Source organism: Lactuca saligna, chromosome 8, assembly GCF_052625555.1.
Source record: "Lactuca saligna cultivar CGN05327 chromosome 8, ASM5262555v1, whole genome shotgun sequence".
NCBI lineage: Eukaryota > Viridiplantae > Streptophyta > Magnoliopsida > Asterales > Asteraceae > Lactuca > Lactuca saligna.
The window spans coordinates 133177423-133200892 of NC_136424.1; the positions used below are offsets into that span (position 1 = coordinate 133177423).

Sequence of the window (23470 nt, forward strand, 5' to 3'; positions counted from 1 at the left end):
TTATTTGATAATTAAAGTAGGATTAAAACTAAGTGAGTTTTACACACATCAGCTTGGATAAGCCAAAATCGTCCATAGGGTTATCAAGGATAGGATATGGATCAACTTAAAGTCTAAGTTATCCAATTAGGGTTAAAGCTGTAATCCTTAAGGAGTCTACAAGTATAAATAGGCCCTAGGGGTGAGGGAATTCGAGAGATCACAACACACCATCTAAAGTAGAGATACTCTGGCCGAATTCCTCCCCTTTCCTCTCTCCTAAATCATCTTACTTTCTATTGGTGTTTGTAAGCCATTAGAGGAGTGACATTTGTGACTCTAGAAGCTCAAAGACAACAAGATCAACAAGGAATCCAAAGGTATGATTCTAGATCTATTTCAATGTTGTTATTTGTTCTAATTAGCCATTAGAAGTCTTGGATTCAAAGCATGTTTAATTAGAAAGCCTAGATCCGAGCATTAGGGTTTTGCATGCGCACATAGGAAAGTACTTATGGCTAAAACCCATCACTTACTTCCACTCCATTATTGACATCCCTTGCCTTCCCTTTCTTCAAACCGCCGATCTCTCCCATCGTATCCCGCTTCCTCTTGCTCTCACCGATGAAAACTCTCCTTCCCAAATATAATTCATCATTTTAGGAAACAAATCAAAGAAGAGAAACTCAAAAACTCTTTATTAGAAAGTGCGCCTCCACCGCCTCTTTGCACAATCGCTTCACTCAACGATATTAGAGATTTCTATGAAATTTGAATTGCAAATTTTGTTTAATCGATTTGAAGTTCTACCTCATAATTGTTGAATCGTAGCCCGTGTAACTAAATCAATTAGGATTTTAGTTTAGTATTTTCCATTTCACAGTTTCTTATTTGAATCCATGGTAGGGTCGATTTTATATGTGATCCTTAATAATTCTTCTTCTCTGAAATCCTGTTGATTGTTTTGTTTATATGTTGCAAATAGTTTTATGATTTTTCGATTTGATAGCAACCGCCTGATACTAATGCATATAAGGTGCTTGATGAAATATTTGGTGGGATTAAACAAAAAGATCAGCTATTGAAGAGAATCATGGTTTGTTATATTATCTATGAAGTTCTTTTTTCAATGGTTGAAGAGGATATTTTGTTGCAAAAAAACTGAAAATGGTATGAAGCCCTTCCACTTTTTTTTGTTTTTTGTTTTTTGTTTTTGTTTTTGTTTTCGTTTTTTTTTTTTTTTTTTTTTTTTTTTTTTTTTTTTACAACATAAATTCTTATGAGTTTTCATTACAAGCAATCTGAATCAACCATCCAACTCTCAAATTTGTATAAAGCATTATACTTGCGTGTGGCTAATTGTATAAAGCATTGTACTTCACTTTGTACCAAAACTAACAAATTGTTTTAGTTTTTCCAGGAAAAAGATTTTAAATTTTGTTTTACCTTGGTCATAATTGTGGAATTATGATTTTGGTTTTCATAACAACGTATATATAGGCTCTCTCATCCTTGATCATGATTAGTGGAAATATGGCACTGTTTGATCTTTATCCAGGCGATCACCATAGATACAAAAAAGTTCATAGTTCCTCTTCCTTAGGTTAAGCAAGTCAAGGTCAATACTTAGCAATTCATTTTACTTTACCAATATGCAAAAAGATGTAAATCCCGGTAATAGATTAGAATATGACCTGTTAAGCAAGTCAAGGTCAATACTTAGTAATTCATTTTACTTCACCAATATGCAAAAAGACATAAATCCCGGTAATAGATTAGAATATGACATGTAGTTGTGACATAAATGCCATTTTGGATCATACCGTTCTATTCATTTTACTTTACCAATATGCAACCTACTTTACCAATATGCAAGGTCGGTTGTAGGCATTAAGAGAAAAAGATTTATAAAGTAAAAAACTGATGGGGTGAGAGAGGCTCGAACTCTCGACCTCAGGATCACTCTTTAGCTATGAGACCTACGCGCTAGCCAACTGCGCCACCACCCCAATGTGAAAGCTGACATGATTTTGTATATTAGGACGCTCATATTGATAGCAAAATATACACCACCAATGCATGGATCTGTTTTGTTATTCATCGGCTTAAAACAAATCAACAACGATGGACATTTACTGGTGCTTTTGAGGTACACAACACATTATCAAATGGTCAAATTTATTTACTTACTTAAAATAACGCATCTAATTCTTCTGGTTTCTAAAAATTATAGGCAAGACAAACTATTATTCTTAGAGGCCTCTTTCGAATAGTTGCAGATAGTCGACATCCTGTAAGATTTCCCACCACTCCAAAATCCCTTTTTAGTTCCATATATTTTTTTATAGTGCCACATCAGCAATCATATTCCAAACTCCAAAGTCATCTAATTTTACGAGAATTCAAGCGAGGCAAGATTTTCTTATTTTATATTAATTAGTCCATTATTTGGAAACAGCCCTAGTCAACAAGTGCAACAAATGAGTCAATCTTAAACATCTCATTGGATCATGGAAAAGCCATTGATCTCATCAAGTCCCATGAGCGTGTTGTTATTTGCCAAAAGGTTGGTGATGATTCTGTCGTCAAAATTACCGAGCTTCAAGACTAAATCACTAAATCACATTTTATGAGATATCGAGCGTGTTGTTATTTGCCAACAACAAAACTCTACAAAACAAACATCAAATGTTGTCTAATTTCTAAAATCTACCCATGTTTTGCTTGAAAATCGGTCATGAAAGCAACCACCTTATTAGAAACAAATCAATTCAATGAGCTTGAAAGAGTTGACTATATTGAATAATTTATGATTTGGGGTTGTTCGTTGAATATACAACACTACTATCAATACTAAACCTCCAAGAGAGTTCGCCCTTATTAGAATACAAAGTAACCGACTCACCATAAATATCGTCTTGCTCGTTCTCATTATTTAAAAAATTTACATTTTCAGCGCCATGTCGATTCGCGTTCACCCATGGATGTCGAGTAAACTTCCGCAAACCCTCGAGTTGAATCGCCACTTCTTTCATCGTAGGCCGCTCATCGCTAGTAAGATTAACACATCTTTTCACAAGCTCACCAATCTCCTGAAGTTGGTCTAGGCTTCCTTCCCTTACAACTCTAGGGTCAAGAATTTTAAACAAACGGTTTTCTTCAAGTGCCATTACAAAATACCTCGCCAAATTCCTTTCTTCCTCGGTTCTTTCCATACACAACGGTTTTCTCCCTGTTAAAATCTCAGCCAATACAACTCCAAAGCTATAAACATCGCTCTTTTCGGTTAACTGACTTGTGTGGAAGTATTCGGGGTCTAAATACCCTAAACCTAAAGTCCCTTGAACTAGCGTGGTTACTTGTGTTTGATCTATAGGGACTAATCTTGATGCTCCAAAATCGGCTATTTTTGTGGTGTAATTATCGTCTAATAATATATTTGCGGACTTCACGTCTGTGTGGATCACAGTGGATCACAGGGGTTGATGTGGCCGAATGAAGATACGAAAGTGCACCTGCGGATTCTGCAGCTACTCTTAAACGATTCTCCAGTGATAACCAATTTGTACCATTGTCATGAATATGATTGAAGAGAGTTCCATTTGAAACATATTCATAAACTAGCAATGGGACCTCGCTCTCTAAACAACAACCCAAGAGCTTGACCACGTTTCGATGGTTAACTTGTGTTAAGATAACGACTTCATTGATGAACTGTTCGATTTGGGTTTCATCCATTACACGAGACTTCTTGATAGCAACGACCCGGTTGTTGCTAAAAATGCCTTTGTATAGAATTCCGTAGCCACCACGACCCAAGATCCTGTCTTCAGCGTAGTTGTTGGTGGCTTTTTCTAAGTCTTCTGCGGTGAAGACTTTTGTTGAGTCAACGCTGCCTTCGCTGTTCATGATTCGTTGTTTCAGTAGTAAACCACCGTTTTGCTGAAACAATTTCTTCTGGAGTTTGATAAGGTTCCTCTTCTTGACGCCAAAATACAGCCATGTTGTTCCAACTAAAATGGCCAAGAAACGAAATCCCAATCCTGCATGTTGTTCCGATACCAAAGGGATATGGAATGGTTATGTTTCCACATTGGCTTTGGCAGCCGGGTTTGGTTAAGTTGGCGGCTTTTCTGATGGTGGCAGCCTCACCTGCGGTTGTGTTTGTGGTGGTTGACTGAGATGTAGACGGTGTGAATGTGATTGCTAGGCAAAACAAGATCAACATACATACAGGAATACGATTTGGGTTTCATCCATTACACGAGACTTCTGGTGATCAACTGCATTGTTCTTGACGATCGAGGAAGCAGAGCTTCTATCCATGGAGAACGATTTAAAGCTACGCAAATAGGTTTTATTTTCCATTGTTTATTTGCGATGTACCTGTCATTTTGTCAAGTTGTTATATTTTCAAACCATTCACTGAATCACGACTTCATATGTCCGTTGACTTGATGAACAGTATTCTTTATGTGTGTCAGACTTTTGCCACAACGTTTTGGACAGTTTGGCAACTTTCGTCCCTCAACGATCACGACTGCTCTCTTCCGACTTCTCCTCACCACCATTACAACTTACAAGAATGAAGAATCTTCTTGAGCTTTATTTTTATAAACGAGGTACGAACGCTGCCTTCCTTTTTTCCGTCTCCTTTTTAGACGTCGCAACAAGATTGAAGAAAGTCTTAAAAAACATGGTGAGCTCATTATTAATTTCTTTGGCTTTCTTTTGCTCTTTATATGACGATTTTGAGAAATTGATTTGGGTTTCTTGTAACCAGTTCATCAATATGATCAACAGCAAGCCGTAAATCAAGGTGTGTTGAAGCTTTCACCTTTCTTCAAATACCAGGAAAGCTCGACGACAAAAGATTGGCTGCAATCTAATGCACAAGTGAGTAAACTAAACCATTGTATATCCGATTTTTTTTTTTTTAAATAACCCATGAGTTTCAACAATTAACCAAATTATAGAATTTCCCTTTCATTTTTTGTTTATTAGAACATACTTGGAAAAGTCCACTTACTTTCTCAGTAACTTGCAGAATTGTTGTGATAATTTTATAAACAACCATATATGTCATCATATTGCTTCAATGAATAGTTAAAACTAGGGAAAATGATTTAAAAACCCAACGAAGTTTTCAAACCGTTTAAAAAACCCCAATCATGTTTTGTCTGTTCAAAAAACCCAACAAACTTAACATTTTATCTAAAAAACCCAACTAAGTTACACTTTCTCGAAAGTCAAATAAAAGAAACAGATGACGTGGCTTACTACCGTATCGGAAAAATGACTTGTTAGACCAACGAAGTTTCCAAAACGTTTAAAAAACTCCAATCATATTTTGACTGTTCAAAAAAAACCCAACGAACTTAAACAAAACAAAATAGGAATTTTTTGAACGGTTTGAAAGTTTGTTGGACTTTTTAGATAAAAGGTTAAGTTTGTTGGGTTTTTTTGAACAAACAAAACATGATTGAGGTTTTTTGAATGATTTGGAAACTTCGTTGGGTTTTTAAGTCATTTTCCCTTAAAACTATTATATTTGCTGCAGGATATCTTATCAAGTTTTGAAGGAATGAAATCTTTAATGGATCAATGTTTTGGAGAAGCAACTTAAACCATTATTTCTTTACAATATTGTCATTTTTTTGTTAAACTCCAACTGAATTATCCGTTTATCATTGAATGTATAACTTCTCTTGGGATGAGGTACATCTTCACCTCTTATCATTAGGCCCAATAAGTAAAAAACAAGCAGTTCCTAAGTCACTATTGGGATGGGTTTTAATCAGTTCATTCTTTTTCAAAACCAGTTTCAGTTTTGACTATTTTGCCTTTATCTACTAGCTAGACTTAATACCCATTGGTTTATTTATTCTCACACTCCTATTCAGAGAAATTACTTAATATAAAAGAATGTAAACATGATTCATAGTCTATGTTATTATAATAATTGTGAATTGGGCGATTTTCCTTTACATATTGCAGTTGAGGAAGCATAAAGAGCTGCTTCAGCTGTGTGATATGAAAGAGTCTACAATGGAGCCACACAATTTCCTTTTCTTTTTCTGTAATCATTTATGTAGATTGAGTTAGGTGCATTTTGGTACTTTTTTCCTTTTTTTGTAATCCTTTATTATTATTTTTTTGGTATGTGTAGTCCCCTGAGGTTTATTATGGAAATAAATGGGTACTTCAGGTATTTTTCACCTATTGTACTTTTATATATACATTTTTAAAAGGGATATATACAGTAAAGTTCCAATATTTTCATCGATTTGATAAGAAAGTTCTAAACTTTATTTTTTTTTATAGTAAAGTCCAAATTACCGGCAATTTTTAACATTTTTACAATTTTTTCCCAGTTAGCCGGTAATTAGGACTTTTTTGTTAAAAAAAAAATAAAGTTTAGGACTTTCTTGTTAAATCGTCAATTAAGACTTTACTGTCAAAAAAATAAAGTTTAAGACTTTTTTTTGTCAAATCGTTGAAAATATTGGAACTTTAGTGTATATATAAATTTTTTTGGTTAGAAATTTATTGGTATGATACTCTTTAAGCATAAGAATTACTAAAACCTTCACTAATCTGCTAGATCCTATTGAAATCCTTAATGTTTGCTTCTTGTTAAACCGTTTTTTAATCTCAACAAACGAACATTGAAAAACATTGAGATAATCAAGAACAAAAGAAAGAAAGAATCAGGGTTGTGTTGGCTTTTGCAGCCCCAAAAATGGAGAAATAAGAAATCGAAAAAAACGAAATTGCCCTTCTTTTCCTTCTCCACATTCACACCCTTTTGACTAGGCATGTGTTGTTTGTGTTTGTATAAAGCCATGGCAATTTCGTTTTTTAGGTTTCTAATTTCTCCATTTTTGAGATTGAAAAAAACCAACACAACGCTGGTTCTTTCTTTCTTTCTTGATTATCTCAATTTTTTTCAATGTCGGTTTGTTGAGATTAAGGGGGTGTTTGACTTAGCTTTTCAAACCCCAAAAGTACTTTTTGGAAAAATTACAAAAAGTCAGGACCTGACTTTTCCAAAAAGTTCATTTTCCTTATGTAAAAACTTCAAAAGTGACTTTTAAAACTAGTTTGTCAAATATCTTTTGCTTTTTTTTTCTTTTCCAAAAAGGATTTTTGGCTGTGAAAAGCTAAGCCAAACACCCCCTAAAAAAACGATTTAACAATAAGCAAACGTAAAGGATTTCAATAGGATATAGCTGATTAGAGAATGTTTCAATAACTCTTATGCTTAAAGAGTATCATACCATTAAATTTCGAACAAAAAAAATTATATATACACTAAAGTCCTAATATTTTCAACGATTTGACAAAAAAAGTCCTAAACTTTATTTTTTTTTTTACAGTAAAGTCCTAATTGACGATTTGACAAGAAATGCCTAAATTTTATTTTGCTGACAAAAAAATCCTAATTACCGGCTAACCGGAAAAAAATGGTAAAAGTGTCAAAAACTGCTGGTAATTTGGATTTTACTGTAAAAAAAATAAAGTTTAAAACTTTCTTATCAAATCGATGAAAATATTGGGACTTTATTGTATATATCTCTTTTTAAAACCTGTTGTGATGTTTGATTAGGGGTTGTTAGGCTTTAAATTTATCATGTTCGGATTGATGTGTTACTTCTAAGTGTATTTAATCCCAAAAAGAAACAAACATTGTTTATACATCACCTTATCTAAAGAAACATCATTTGAATTGTTAAGTTGTTTATTGTTAACCATTTGGGTTGTGGTGACTTGGTAAGGCATGTGGAAGATATGGTGGATAACCTATTGACCCATGTTCAAATCCTGGCACCACTCAGCCCTTGTGGCCATGGAGGTTCGCCTGTAGTGACTCCAGGGCATGAAGCAAAGCTTTATGTTTGCAGCGGGTGATTAGTCGGTGCGCGAAAGCTGGTCCGGAAACCCTCGTTAAGGAAGTTCCCTTTCCAAAAAAAAAGTTGTTTATTGTTGGTGTTCTAAAAAGAAGGGTAAAATGGTCATTTATAGGCAACTACATAGTTGGTTGGTTGATTTGGTTATAGTGCTCTTGAATTTGCGTTATAGTTTGAACTTTGATGTTGATTTCAAAGTGAATTTAGTTTCTGGGTGCTAAAGCTTTCCGTGTTTTGGAGGTAAAATAAATAGAGCATAAGAAATTGTTACCTTTATTTGATGATATATTCTTAAAGATGTCTCCTTGCTTACTTATGTTTGGGAGGTTGACTTTTTCCAGTTGGCTGTGTTTTGCTTTTGTAGGTTTATGAATTGGCAAAGGGAAAATTGAGGATTCCTCACTACAATGTTTCAAATGTTAATGGATCTTCCTAATTTTGCAAAAGGCATTGCTATTAAAACCACATCAGCTACCTCCATTAAAACCTTTAATTATAAACTTGATTCTTAATTGTGTTCTTCTGACATCTTTACTTTTTCAATATAAAACAATTTTACCAATGATTATTTGTATTTCTTTATTAAAATCGCGAATTCACTTAAACTTTAAAATTTTTGGGGCCCACACCACCTTTGCTTACATATGAACCAATGTATTTCACATCTTTTTGCTTATGTATGAATATGTAGCATTTATTCTCAAACGAAATCCAGTTTACCATGCAAATCCATTACATTTGCACAATCAAAATAGAAAAATACAAACCCTTTTCGCATGGTTCTTTTCGTAGTTTAAAAGTAAAAGTTATTTAGAACAAATACAATTTGAGTTGATGGACCAAAACTATGATTTAAAAGGTAAAAACCGTAAATTTAATAAAACAGTAGGTTCTTTAAATAAAAATTAAAGGGAAAAATACAGAAAAACACAACCTTATATCTACTAACATTCAGGAAAACCCCTTATAGTTTATTTATATTAAAAAAAACTCTTATATTTTCAGTTACATTTCATATTAACCATAATATCTGATTTTTTTAAGAAATTATCGGCTGTTTTGTAACATGACATTTGTTTTTTTTGTTTTTAGGTTAACATGAAAAAAAAATAAATGATATGCCTCTTGTTTTAATGCAAAACGTTCATTTACTCAACGACCAATAACTCAAACAATAATAAGAGACGTCGTTTATTTTTTTCCATGCCAAACCAAAAACAAACAAAATAAATGTCATGATACAAAACAACTTATAACTTCTTAAAAAATGAACATGTGGGTCAATTTATACGGTAAATAAAAATATAAGTGTTTTTCTACATATAAATAGAGTGTAAGAGTTTATCCGAATACTGGTAGATAAATTGTTGGGTTTTTCTGTATTTTGCCCAAAATTAAATATATAAAATTTAAATATATAAAAATGAAAAATATTAACAAAAAATATGATAAAAGGTTAAGGATTAATAATTTTAAAGGATTAAAATAGAAAAATCTTACAAAGAAACTTATTTGTGGTGGGGCAAAACAATCTTAAAAGGAAACTTATTTAAGGATTAATAATTTTAAAGGCTTAAAATAGAAATATCTTAAAAGTGAAAATCTTATTTTTTAAAATCTAAAATAGCCCTATATTTTAAAAGAAAATATACAAATTACCCTATTTAAAAAAAATAATAATAAAAATAAAAAAATAAAAAAAAATCCAATGATACATAATTTAAGACGAACTCTAATATATGAGAAGATCATAAATGTGTGAATAAATCAATAATTACTAATGTCTTAAAATACATCAAAAAGAAAAATTAATGATACTAAAATAACAAAGCCAAGAACCAACAAGAGGACCATGGTATTTATATTTTCCATGGTTGCGATTCGTATCATCGGGGCACATGTGTGGAATAAACGAGACTGCTATCGATACTAAAACCCGAAGAGAGTTCAACTGTAGTAGAATACGGATTAATCGATACACCATAAAGATCCTCTTGTTCATTCTCGGTGTGTATCAAGCTCGTGTTTTCTTCCTCCCCTTGTTGATTCGCCCATGGATGCTGAGTAAACTTCCGCAAACCTTCAAGTTGAGTGGCCACTTCTTTCATCGTAGGCCTCTCATCACTAGTAAGCTTTACACATTGTTTCACAAGCTCACCAATTTCCTGAAGTTGATCTAGGCTTCCTTCCCTTACAACTCTAGGATCAAGAATTTGAAACAAACGGTTTTCTTTTAGTGCCATTACAAAATACGTCGTCAAATTCCTTTCTTCCTCGGTTCTTTCCATACACAACGGTTTTCTCCCTGTTAAAAGCTCAGCTAACACAACTCCAAAGCTATAAACATCGCTCTTTTCAGTTAACTGACTCGTGTGGAAGTATTCAGGATCCAAGTACCCTAAAGTTCCTTGAACAAGTGTTGTAACTTGTGTTTGATCTATGGGGACTAATCTTGATGCCCCAAAATCCGCGATTTTTGTTGTATAATTTTCGTCTAATAATATGTTTGCAGACTTCACGTCTCGATGAATCACGGGGGTTGATGTTGCTGAATGAAGATACGAAAGTGCACCAGCCGATTCTGCAGCTACTCTTAAACGATTCTCCAATGATAACCAATTTGTGCCTTTGTCATGAATATGATTAAAAAGAGTTCCATTTGAAACATATTCATAAACTAGCAACGGAACCTCACTCTCTAAACAACATCCCAAGAGCTTGACAACATTTCGATGGTTGACTTGTGTTAAGATAATGACTTCATTGATGAACTGTTCTATTTGGGATTCATCCATTACACGAGACTTCTTAATAGCAACGACTTGACCGTTGCTAAAAATACCTTTGTACACAGTTCCATAGCCACCACGACCCAAGATTCTGTCTTCAGCGTAGTTGCTGGTGGCTTTTTCTAACTCTACGGCGGTGAAGACTTTTGTTGAGTCAACGCTGCCTTCGATGCTAATGATTCGTTGTTTCAGTAGTAAACCACCGTTTTGCTGAAACAGTTTTTGTCGGATTTTGATAAGCTTCCTCTTCTTGAAGGCAAAATACAACCATGTTATTCCGACTAAAAGGGCCATAAAACCAAATCCCATACCTGCATGCATGCATGATACCACATTAATTAATGAAAGATGAATAACAATGGACTATTTCATGTTTTCAAATTTCAACCAATCCATTGACTTCACTCGATCAGTCAACTGAGGTACTGGATGATCCATTTAAGAACACAAAAGCGATAATATTAGAAGTGGTTAATTACCTAGGGAGAATTTGATAACTGGGAACTCCGAAGTTTCAGCAAGACAACCTCGACCGTTGCTAAATTCATCTACAACGTAGCCATTTTTGCAAGAACACGAGTAACTTCCAGGAGTGTTGGTACAGATCCCCTCGCACAGATTACTGTTGGGATCTTCACATTCATTGATATCTGAGATGATCGAATAAAAAATCAGTATAAATCAAATAGTTATATATATCAGAATTGAGAATATTTTGATTGCGAAAGATTTAACCTTGACAGCCTTGATCAAGATATGGTTGACCTTGATAGCCTTGATTACAAACGCATCTGTATCCCGGAGCTCCGGTATCAGAATCAATACAATGAGTATTTGCTTGGCAAGCCAAGACGCTGGCGTTTCTAGCTTCACTGCAGCTCGAGTTCCCGACCACCCAGTCCACCAATACCGGAACAGTAGCCCTGGTCCGGCTAACGAAATCCCTATCCATAAAATCCGACACCCCTCGAAACGTAAACCGTTCTTCCTCACCCAAAAAAGAGTAAGTACAAGGATCAAAAGACCAAACTGTGGTGTGATTAGACGTCATACTACCAACAGAAGCGTAGTAGTATTTGAGTCCTTTTGGTATCGATGTTTTGCAGCATCCGACTCCGGTGCACGACCCGTTGATCACCTCCTCAGGTCGTGAACACAATGTGATGCAACCGCTGGTGAAGTTCACTTGTTGTGGGCCTAAGAACAAAGCGAAATCATCGCATCCGATTAAAGTGAACTGGTTTTTTTGGGAAAACGTGTAGGGTGATGTCCAGCCGAGACCTATGGAAACGGGATTGTTTTCTGTGAGATTTCCGAATGGGTCGTAACATTTACTTGCCACTTTGCTAGTGATTCGTAAAGTGGAATCGGAGATTTCAAGAATTGGGAGAACATCGATGAAGGGTTTTGGAGGGTTGAAAGTGGTGTTGCAGGTCATCTCGAACCATTCGCTTAGAAAACAGCCCGGGCCGATGCCGAAGGGATATGGAATGGTTACGTCTCCACATTGGCTTTGGCATCCGGGTTTGGTTACGTTAGCGGCTTTTGTGATGGTGGCGGTGTCATCGGCGGTGGTGTTTGTGGTGGTTGATTGGGATGTAGACTGTGTGATTGCTAGACCAAACAAGAACAGAAATAAATGAAGACTTGTGGAGAATTGCATTGTTCTTAACGAAGAGGGGGATCTTTTTTCCATTGGTGATCGTTTTAAAGGCAAATGGATTTTGTTTGTCTATGGAGTATGGATGCATTTTTTGTTTTTATTTGAGTTTTTCTGTTGCATATTATATTATATTGTCAAGTTGATAATTAACTTCTACAGCCATTCACGACTTTCCACGTCTGGTGGCGTTTACTTTTGGTGAAGGACAAAAGCGAATGTTGAGTTTCGTAAAATCTTTTATCATGATTCATGACCATCCTATAATTCAAATCATCTAATTTTTCTTTATTTGTACATGTCATTGCCAAATATTTCCCTCACGTTTACTTGTCATATTATTAATCGATTTAACCAATAAATTTTACTTTCATGGGATCTACGTACGTTATTTGTACATGTCATTGCCAAATATTTCCCTCACGTTTATTTGAGTTTCAAATGTTGTGGTTTTCTACTTATATCTTTTATTCATGCATTAAAAAAAAGGTGGTTATTGACTTTTATATTCTTCATTTTAATTTATGAGAACAAATCATGATAAAAATATAAAAATCAAAACAGCGTATTTTTAAATGGATCAATAAAAAACACATGGAATATGACCACCTATTAAAAACCCTATTATTTCCTTCTTTCGTTTAATATCATATCTGGTTTCAAATCATATTAAAAACCACTATTTTTCTTATTTTTCATACAAAATACTGGTGCATTAACTTTGTGCAGGTTAAAACGACTACATTTAAAATTGTTCAGAATTTTTTTGATACCATCATACTAGCTAGTATCGCCGTGGTCTTCTTCCACCTGCTTCTCTAAGTCATAAGAAATTTTTGAATAGTTGGAAACTAGGAACAGAAAGTGTTATGGCGAAAACTATGCAGTTTAAGATGTAACAATATGAAGCAAAAAAACATAAAAAATAATAATATGTAAATTTAGTAAATTTAAGCATGTAAACAAAATATCTACATGTTGTTAATGCTACATAGATGACACACCAATACTTTTAACTTTGGCGATTGATGAACATATTGACTTTAACTTTTGTAATTTTTTTAATCAACATTTAACACACATACCATTAAATCTCCTCTTAAAATGTATACATATGCCCATCACAGAACTTGGAATCCTTAAAAAGACTTGGAATCCTCAACTTTAATTGGTTGAGATATTTTTTCAACTAGACCAAAGAAATTTTAATCATTGACCTATGTAAAACACATTTTATAAGGACAATGCTTTAATATGTATGAAATATATTCAATTATGTACATGGGATGTACAAAAGAAAAAATTAATTAGTATCTAGTTGGTACGTATTAGGTAACATATGATTTTATGTTAGTGAGTTAAAGTTTTATGTTCTTTAATTTGAGATCCTATTTGATCTTTTAGCATAGATCTTGTTGTATTTTTTATAAAACTATACATATTTGCGTCATAAGTTAAGTACTTAAGTGAACCCTGATAAAGAAAATCTGAAGAATTTATATTTAGATAACTTTCTTAGAAAGTAGCACAAATGATGTAATTTATTGGCAAAAAAAATAATTCTAATATAAAGTAATTAAAAGTCACTATTAACTTTGTAACAGTTCTGTATAGTTGGTCAACTCGTTACTCACTAAATCAAATTGAATTCGGAAGCTCAATACAAACAAAATAAAAAGAAAATCAGAAAACCCAAGATTCGGGGTTAATATTTACATTTTGTATTCGTTGACTAAATATTTTATCAAGTCAACGGAGAATATGCACCAATCAAGAGTAGTTATAGTTGACTTTTGGAACACAACAAGAATCGGTCAAAATTCTCTAAGATGGCATTGCTTTTGGGAATATAGTGTGATTCACACCTCAAGTGTTTTGTATTATTGATATCACAACTTGTATCTAAAACCAAGAGAGAAATTGTTTTAGCGGTAAGAAGCGATTTTCTTAAATGAGAAGACATAAGTTTAAGTGTCGTTAGAAGATATATGTTAGTGTTTTGAATTAGATTGAAAGTATTTTAATTTGTCATTTTAAAAAAAACTTTTAATGGAAAACAAGGTATGTTGACCCGACAAGTTTTATACTTACTGAGAAAATTAAGTTGGTATAATTCGTGAGGAATAATTATGCTTAACATTCAAGAGTTGCACACATAACCAACCATACTAGAATAATTATGCTAAAAAAATGCGAATACATTATATATATATATATATATATATATATATATATATATATATATATATATATATATATATATATATATATATATATATATATATATATATATATATATATATATATATATATATATATATATATATATATATATATAATTTTTATTAAGTTAACATGATGATTTTCGGGCCTTATTTTTTCTGGGTTCTGTACAGTCGAACATCTTAAACTCCTTTAAGGACGATCCTACCCGTGGGTTACTAATGAATGAAAATAAAAAATAATATATGATTTAATATTATTTATAGTTGTTATAGTTAATTAATTTTTTAAAATTTGTTAGCTTAACATTTGAATTTCTATCAATATAATTATTTAAAATATCAAACATTGTTTTTTTGTTTTTAAAAGTATATAACAATATAATCATTTATATAATATTATTTTTAACTATTGTTATTGTAATCTATTTATTTGAAAACTTTTAATGATTATAAAAATATATCTATGAAATATTTTAGTTAAATTGAGATTAAAATTTAGTTTTTGCATTTAGCACTACAATTTATTGTTTTTAACTATTCACAAAGTATTCTTTGAGTTTTTTTTTAAGTAGAACTGAAATCTATATTTAAGTTGATCATATAATGTTATAGCTAAATTAAAAATTTAACTATTTTATCCAAACTGTTCAAAAGTTGTAGCTTTAAACCGATAATGGTTTACATACAACAACATATTAAATATATTAAATTAAGTATAATTTTTTAAAAGTTAAACATATAACTTTATTAGTAGAAGTAATAATATTATTTTAATGATGAAATTTAGTTTATTCACTACAACATTAACACCCTATGACGACGACAAATTCGGACCTTATACCGACGACATGTCGTCGGTATATGGTATTCCGACGACATGTCGTCGGTATAGAATCGTCAAGATAGTCGTGTCACATAGGTCAATACTGTCGTCGGTATAGATGTCGTCGTGATAGCTTCACCTATGCCGACGACAGGTTGTCGAGACAGATTTCATCAATCATATTTTCGGGGGGAAAAATAAAGTTTTATTAATTACCTATCGCGACGACTTGTCGTCGGCAAACGTATAGCGACGACTTATCGTCGCAATAGGTGTAATCTGTTGCGACAACAAGTCGTCCTTATAAGTTTTTAACAGGAGTCCATGGCGTACCTATAGCGACGACATGTCGTCGGGATAGCTACTAGTTGTTTTTTCCCCTGTTTTATAGGTTTAATACATTACCATTCCTGCATTTTTAACAAATCCAAAACACATTGCAACATATATCAATGGAAATACATTAACTAGGTACCATTGTTCAAATTCAAAACATCAAATCCAAGTTCAAATTCAAGTAGTTAGGTAACATTGTTCAAAGCACTAAAAGAATATCAGCCATCATTATCATAACCATATCCTTCTTTTTCTCCTTCTTCTTCCATCCTTTTGGCAACTTGTTGAGAGGTACTTGCTTATGTGTTATAGTTGAATAGAAAGTTTGGAAATGGTGGTGGTTGGAAGCCCGGAATACATGCCGCCAATGATGCATTATATTGTTGCAAGTATTCTTGCATCTGTTGTGCATCAAATTGGGATTGAGATTGGGGTTGAGATTGGGACGATTTTGAAGTGGAAGGTTGTTCATTTGGAATTAAACCGAAATTGGCGGTTGGTCTCCTACCCACCCCGCGATCATGCCCGCATCTCGTCCCAAGGGCACGTTTTAAACATTCTTCCTCATCTACTATTCCGCCTTCCCCAACCTCGCTTTGCATTTTCTCATATTCTTCTTGAAGTTTCTCCTAAAATTAAGAAAAAAATAAACATACGTTAAATAACACATTCATTTCGCTTATTATTTACCCAATCTTCTTGTGCTCGACTTGTATACCAACCCGAACCTTCTTTGTAACGCATTTATCTCCAACCTTCAATATGTTGTGGCTTGAGTCACATTTCATCCTATAATATGTGAAAAATCAATAAATATATTTATATAAATGTTAATAACACTTTTAACTAATACTAATATATTTTATTACTTCTAAATAACATCGTTGAGCATAGAATCTACATCCGTGAGCACTTGTGTGCGGAAGTTTCGACCTACAAATTTTATTTTTGGGTATTCATCGGTCAAAAATAACAAATCAATCATTTTGTTTCAAGCTTCGGCGGACCAATCGGTCGGTGGACATCTTCTTTCCCTTTCCACATTATGATATCCACCAACTCTATCAAAATGTTTTTTCATGTCATGCTTGCGGTCTCGATAAGCTCTTTGCATGTCTGCTTGGATATCCGCTCGAAGGGGTTCCCACAAGTCTGTGCGCCGATACCTATTTAGATCAAAATAAGTCTGCAAAAGGAATAACAAATTTGATTAGTAAAAAAATATTTCATAAGTGTAAAATTCAATACATATAAAATATATTGTATACTTACTTTTAGCTCTGGATATAAATCGTCTTTGTACTTGATAGGAACACGACGTCAAGTATGATAATGCAACGGTACCTGTGATTGTAACATCCCGTTTAAATAGAATAATTAAAGAATAAATATGGAACCCCGAGAGGTAATTTTATTATTATTTTAGATTATTATAGCCCAAAAACAAACAATAATTATTGGGATGTTGGTTTCTGGGTTTGAAGTGTAAGTAAGGGACTTATTTTGAAAAGGTTTTGTAAGAGGAGCGGCTATTTGGCATCTTTTAGACTGAACATGAAAGGATTTTAAAAGGGAGGGGTTTAAATGGTAAATTCTGGATTTTATTTGAAAGAAATGGGATAAGGAGGGACTAAGAGTGTCATTATGGACTCAAGTTTGGATGTATCGGGTATAAAGAGTTCCGAACCCTAACCCTAACGGCTGTAACCATTCAGCCACCACCGCCTTCGTCTAGCCGCCTCCCCCATCATCTTCTTCCTGTTCCGATCAACCTAGACCGCCGGGACCATTGTTGCGGACAAGACGTTGTGACATGCCCGCTCGATTGTGCCGCTACCACCTTTGTTGCTCTTCTTTTCCTTCTCTTTCTCCAGCCGCCTTGCCGATATCAGTCGCTGTGACAACCGTCAATTTTCGGTCAAGTCAAAGTCAACTAAAGTCAACAAGTCAAACCGTTTGACTCAATTTGCCCGTGGGTACTAGAATTTACATTATGAAATTTCTACACAACTCTCTATTCTAATGAGAGATCATAAATAAAAAAGTGTGAACATCTAGATCTCCTTAACCTAAAACTGTGGTACGTAGCGAGCCAAACCGATAAAACAATGTTGCATACTCATCGGGAGTGTGTAAGATCCTTAAACAAGGCTTAACAGGGTTTACGAACCTTGCATTGCGAAGCCGGACACTCACAAATGCCACACATGAAACCTTTCTCAATCGTTTTCACTCTATCTCTTCTTATCAAGAATCTCTCCCAAATCTCTCCAAGTATATGAAATCTCTCCCAAATATCTCTTTGTATGAGAAATCTCTCCAAGTATGTGAAATCTCTCCCAAACATCTCTTTGTATGAGAAATCTCTCCAAGTATGTGAAATCTCTCCCAAATATCTCTTTGAATGAGAAATCTCTCCAAGCATATGAAATCTCTTCCAAATATCTCTTTGAATGAGAAATCTCTCCAAGTATGTGAAATCTCTCCCAAATATCTCTTTGAATGAGAAATCTCTCAAAGTATGTGAAATCTCTCCCAAATCTCTCTTTGTATGAGAAATCTCTCCAAGAATGAGAAACCTCTCCCAAATCTCTCTCAAAAGTTTCCGTAACTTTTTGAAGTCATTCGGGTCATTCCGACGCTTAACCGGGTAAAAAACGGCTTAAAACGGGGTAAAAACGAGTAAAATAGGCTTAAGGACCCGAAACCCTCTTATTAGGGCCGAAGCCTCTTAGAACCGAAGGTCCCTATAGGGACCGAACTTGCTAAGAACCGAAACCAAGAGGACCGAGCATCTGCTGAACACAAACCTCGCCCAGGAAGAACCGAACCCGAAGGTCCTCTCAGGGCCGAACCTCGCCTAGGAAGAACCGAACCCGAAAGGTCCTCTCAGGACCGAACCTCGCGCACCACCCGAACCCGAAGGTACTGTTCATTTCGGTCCATTTTGGGTCTGACCACCTTCGGTCTATTTTGCTTCCATGACTTCCGACCGAGCCCTTCGCCTTCGCCTCTCACTTCTGGTTCGCCCCATTTTGCTTCCGGCTCTGCATCAGAAGGGACCGAATCTCGACCTAGGGACCGAACCTCGGCCTAGGACCGAGAGGTCTCGCTGGAAACTCCTTTTCTCCCGGTTTTCGACTAGTTTTTTAAGCCCGTTTTTAATTATTTTAACACGAGATTTTCACCAAAAATCATATTTTAACATAATGAACCCTAAATATTCACAATTTAATCATATTTTCATTAAAATCTTTATTTAAATAATAAAAGCTAGTGGGTAAAGTACAAAGAGGTGGAGTGTTGACTTTGCTTTACCTTATGACACAAACAACCACTCCCACACCCACTCTATGACCAGCCACACCTCCCCACCTTACCTAGGTCACATCAATGTCCTTTTCACTCAATTATCACCCTTTCCCACGTTTTTGAGAGCTGGACATTCATCCTCTCTCCTCATTTTCTTTCACATGCTCTCATTTCACCAAGGATCCAACTCAACTTTTCTCTCAAACTTTTCTCTCTAATTTGTGATTCCAAGGCTGATCATCAAGTGTTCTTCCACTCTTGGTAAGTATAATTCATCTTCCTTGTGATTATTGCACTTCATTCTACTCAAATCATTGATTGCTTACACAAACTCCATAACTATGATGTTAGAGTCTCGAAAATCTTCAAGGCATCTCCAAGTGTTCTTGAGTTAAACAGTTCCATTCTTCAACAATCATCTTCTGAAATCGCTTAAGGTGAGTTCATACCCCTATATTTTCATGTTTTCTCAAGTTTTTAGGGGTTAATACAAGTTAAAACACCAAGAACATAACTAAACTTTTCTAACAGCCTTCATCAGAAAAGTTCAACTCCATTCACGGACTATTTTGGGCAACTTAAACATTTTAGTTTTCAAAACTGTTTTAGGGGCAAGTAGTTCCACTTCTTAGCTTTAAAATGAATACTTGCACATCTCCACACGATTTTTCTACAATTTATGGTGATTTTTACAAAACAGCCTGTCGTTTCAAACACAAATCCGGACCTGTCTGTGAATATGAGCATTTTAATACAAGTTAAAGGCTTCCAAAAATCATGATAAAAATTATGAGTAAACTAGACACATTTTTGGAACTCTCAGAATTTACGGATCTAGTTTTCTACTTTGTATGATTTTTCTATGATTTTTCAAAAACAGTGCAGAAAGGTTAAAGTTAGTTAACAGCATATAAATATCATAACATTTTGTATTATGTTGAGCAAAGTGGATAATCATAAGTTCTAATTATTGAATGTGTTTCCTTGTTAGTTTATCATCATAAACTGAAACTAAGTCATTCATGATAAGATTATTCATTCATTTAGAACACATATATTAAGCTATAAAAAGCATAGTTTAATGGATTCATAACACTAAAGCATTTTTGTCACACCCCCGAACCAGACGGCGGAAACGTCCGAGGGTTGTTGTGACTCAATTGAATACCATTACATTGAATATACATGAAACATAACATCATTCATCACCATGCATTGAGATAGTACAACTGATAGAGTTTACACTTAGTACATTGTTTCAAACATTACATCCCCAAAAGTAAATTGTTCGATAATAGTTAAACAAACAGCAAGTCATCACTGAGTACATTTTCCCCTCGTTTTACCTGTTACCTGAGAATACAAGTATTTTGAAAAACGTCAACATATGAAATGTTGGTGAGTTCATAAGTAATGTTTGAAATAAAACGTTTTGTATTGTTTTGAAAACCACCAGAAAATCCGATATTTTCTGAAAAGAGTATCGTATGAAAAGTGTGAAGATCCGTAAGTATGCTTGTTTGTTTCTATAAATGTAAAAAGAATTTGTTGTACTTGGTATGCATCTCGTAGTTGTATGAATTGAAAAACCCTAGGAAAACCCGATGTTTTCCTAATTCTTTGAATTACGCTTTTTGTGTGGTGTTGTATCGTTGCGACATGTGAAGTCAATGATTCCAGGTGACATTGAATTAAATGTGTATTGTGAATTGTTATAAACACACGTTAATAGAAACGACTAGTTTACAACCATACTAACGATCTCTTAGGCGTCGTCCGTACTATTCACTTAATCCAACCACCCTGACTTCTCGTATCCCCACAACCGAGGAGAAAAGAGGGCACGAAGACCTCAATAATTCCATAAGTCGTTTAAGGCTATAGTGAATGCGAAGGGCCCTTGGCCCGACCCGCATTTTTGTGAATTCTCGACTTTACTAGCCGTACCAAAGGACCCTTGGGGCCCAATAGCCTAAAAGCAATTGAAAGTCCTTTTACACGGAGTTAGGTCATGTAAGACCCAACAATCATGTAAGTTGTCTTCGGGCCTAAAGATCAGGTCATTGGGCTAGCTAGGCCCAACAAGCAAGATTTGACACTTTTGGGCCCAAAGATGGTGTATCGACGTCTGTGAAATCTCACATATGTATTGACTTCTCGAAATTTCCGCGTGTGTATTGAATATCGTCGTGTTAGTAGTTTCAGATTCGTTATTGATTCGAGACCGAATTAATTCGTTTAGTAACGATTTTTGGTATTGATGTTGTATTAGCTTTTGTCGGTAGTCGCGGCACCAGTATTTTATCTCAATGGATTTATTGTTTAAACTTTGGAGTTTTTCTGTTTGCAGCTCCTTTCTTTTATGAGTTTACACTTTTAACCCTTCAAATAAAAGAATTTCCAATTTAGTCCTTAGACCGTTTTTCTTGACATTTTAATATCAAAACTTGTTGAATATGGTATTTTTCAGATCATATTTATTTGAAAACAGTTTTAGTCCCTCAAAATGAAGTTTTCTCGGTTAAATCCTCATTTTTTGCAACTTTTACACTTTTGGCCCAAAATAGAAATTTTTTGCATCTTTGGTCCTTTTTAAATATGAAAAGTGTTTTTAACGCTTGAAATGGACTTGGAGCACTAGTAGGCCCCTGTTTTACAGAAAAATACAGTTTCAGCCCTTCAAATTTGAAAGTCTCGCATATTGGGCCTTATTGGGCCGAAAAATTCATTTTTGGCCCATTATACTTAAAATTTTTACATTTTAGTCCTTCAAAAGAGTGTATTTCCAGAAAATACATTATTGAAACCGTTTTAACTCACTTCAACCATCAGAATTGCTAGTTTGTCATTTTGGGCCCTTATGTTTTATATTTTTGACATTTTGAGTCCAAAAATGGGTTTTTAGCCCAAAGAAGTTCATATTAACCAACTTGGTTATTTTTCTAGAAATGATTTGTATGTATTAATATAATTTATACTAATATCATATAACTTGATGCAATTCTCGGTTTTAAGGGCTTTTTGACTAGATCCAACGTCACAATCACATAAAAACACAAATATAAACATAGAAATCACACAAAGCATACATATACACATAGATCTACACATTTGCTTGTATTCCCCCCCCCCCCCCATAAAACTTGTAAAACCGAAAAATAGGGAGTATGAAGCTCACCTTGAGTTGTAGTTTCGGTTTTGAAGAGAGAAAAGAAGAAAATTTCGATCCTAGCAAGTCTCCTTGGTAGATCTCGAGTTTAGTGACTTCTTAGATGATGTGTTTGTGGGAAAAACCTCCTTGAAAAGCTCTTGATTCTCGAAATTTTTGAGAAGGAGGGAGGAGATGTTCTTCAAGACTTAGAGAGAATGGAATGAATTTTTGTGAGTGTGTGTGTGTTGTGTTCGGCCGAGAGTGAGAAGGAGGGAAAGAGAGAGATCTTGAAGTGATGTATGCATGGAAACATGGGATAAGATGCATGGAAGACCCTTGAATAATTGTGAGGTGGCACTTCTCAAGTTAACTCTTCACTCCTTGGATTTGGGCTTTGGGCCGAGATTTGGAAAGAAAAAGGAGATTATTGGGCTTTAATGCCCCTAAGCCCATATAGGAGTTAGGTTGAATGATTGTTGACCTTATAAAATATAAGTGTGATTTTTATGCTTTATTAGGCTAGATTAGGTTAATTATGGTCCATAATAGTTCCTATAATTGTTTTACTTCATTCTAGGCCCAATATGGCCCAAAACATTGAAATAATTGTAAGTAGGTCCAATTAGAGCCCATTTAAGAGTTCTAAGCCTAAGATAGTCAAATTGGAAGTTTATTGGTCCATTAGGCCCAATAAGGAAGTCCTAGTCCAAAATGGACCTAAACAAGAACTTCTAGGGTTTCCAATTGCTTGTTGACTATTTGAAATGCTTGTATGGTGTACTTGATTGAAACTTTTGTTGCCATGAAGTAAGAATCTTACATGCTCTTAAGTTTTTGATTCAACATTTTACTTGAGTGTTGTGATTACAAGGCACAAAATTTCTAGTTGTGACAATTTTCATAAAAGAGTTCTTACATATTGTAAACATTTTAGATAAACTATAATGGGTATAGTTTATGATACATCACTTAACACATTCGTACAAAAAGGGTACATTCGTACAGAAAAGGTTTACACTCACACACATTACACGTAAACTTGTTAACCTAAATTGTGAGACAATCTCTTTCCGTACGTCCGAGTGCGGAATATAATTCCTGGTAGTTATAATTAGAGTCTCCTGGAGGGAGAACGTGATACTTGTATATAGATATATATTGGGTTTGACACCCCACACCTTGCTGCTAGCTACAGTGGGACCTGCAGGTCTACGGGTGACAAATGTCATTTCAGTTTTGTGACGCCTGAGAAACGTTGTGGCAGGTTCATTCAGTCATAGTATGA

At 34.4% G+C, this 23470-nt stretch overlaps 1 protein-coding gene, 1 non-coding gene and 1 pseudogene across 2 annotated transcripts; all 3 read right to left on the reverse strand.

Annotated features, from left to right (window-relative positions):
• Positions 1-1903: 1903 nt before the first annotated feature.
• Positions 1904-1988, reverse strand: TRNAM-CAU (transfer RNA methionine (anticodon CAU)). The gene is given in 2 exon segments: positions 1904-1939; positions 1951-1988. It is a non-coding gene; the product is annotated as a tRNA-Met (tRNA).
• Positions 1989-2697: 709 nt separating this feature from the next.
• On the reverse strand, positions 2698-4347 carry LOC145010111 (putative wall-associated receptor kinase-like 16 pseudogene; annotated as a pseudogene).
• Positions 4348-9644: 5297 nt separating this feature from the next.
• On the reverse strand, positions 9645-12377 carry LOC145009195 (wall-associated receptor kinase 2-like). The gene is made up of 3 exons (XM_078967872.1): positions 11414-12377; positions 11158-11328; positions 9645-10989 (listed from the first exon to the last, which is right to left on the reverse strand). The coding sequence occupies exons 1-3, from the start codon at positions 12372-12374 to the stop codon at positions 9776-9778; spliced, it is 2346 nt and encodes a 781-aa protein (XP_078823998.1). The 5' UTR covers positions 12375-12377; the 3' UTR covers positions 9645-9775.
• Positions 12378-23470: the final 11093 nt, after the last annotated feature.

What these genes read in the sequence shown, in the direction of transcription:
- LOC145009195 (XM_078967872.1), bottom strand. Translation starts at nt 12,374, where the DNA reads ATGGAAAAAAGATCCCCCTCTTCGTTAAGAACAATGCAATTCTCCACA. An exon ending in TCTTGATCAAGGCTGTCAAG is followed by an intron (nt 11,329 to 11,413) that starts GTTAAATCTTTC and finishes CGATCATCTCAG; the next exon opens with ATATCAATGAATGTGAAGAT. An exon ending in AGTTATCAAATTCTCCCTAG is followed by an intron (nt 10,990 to 11,157) that starts GTAATTAACCAC and finishes GCATGCATGCAG; the next exon opens with GTATGGGATTTGGTTTTATG.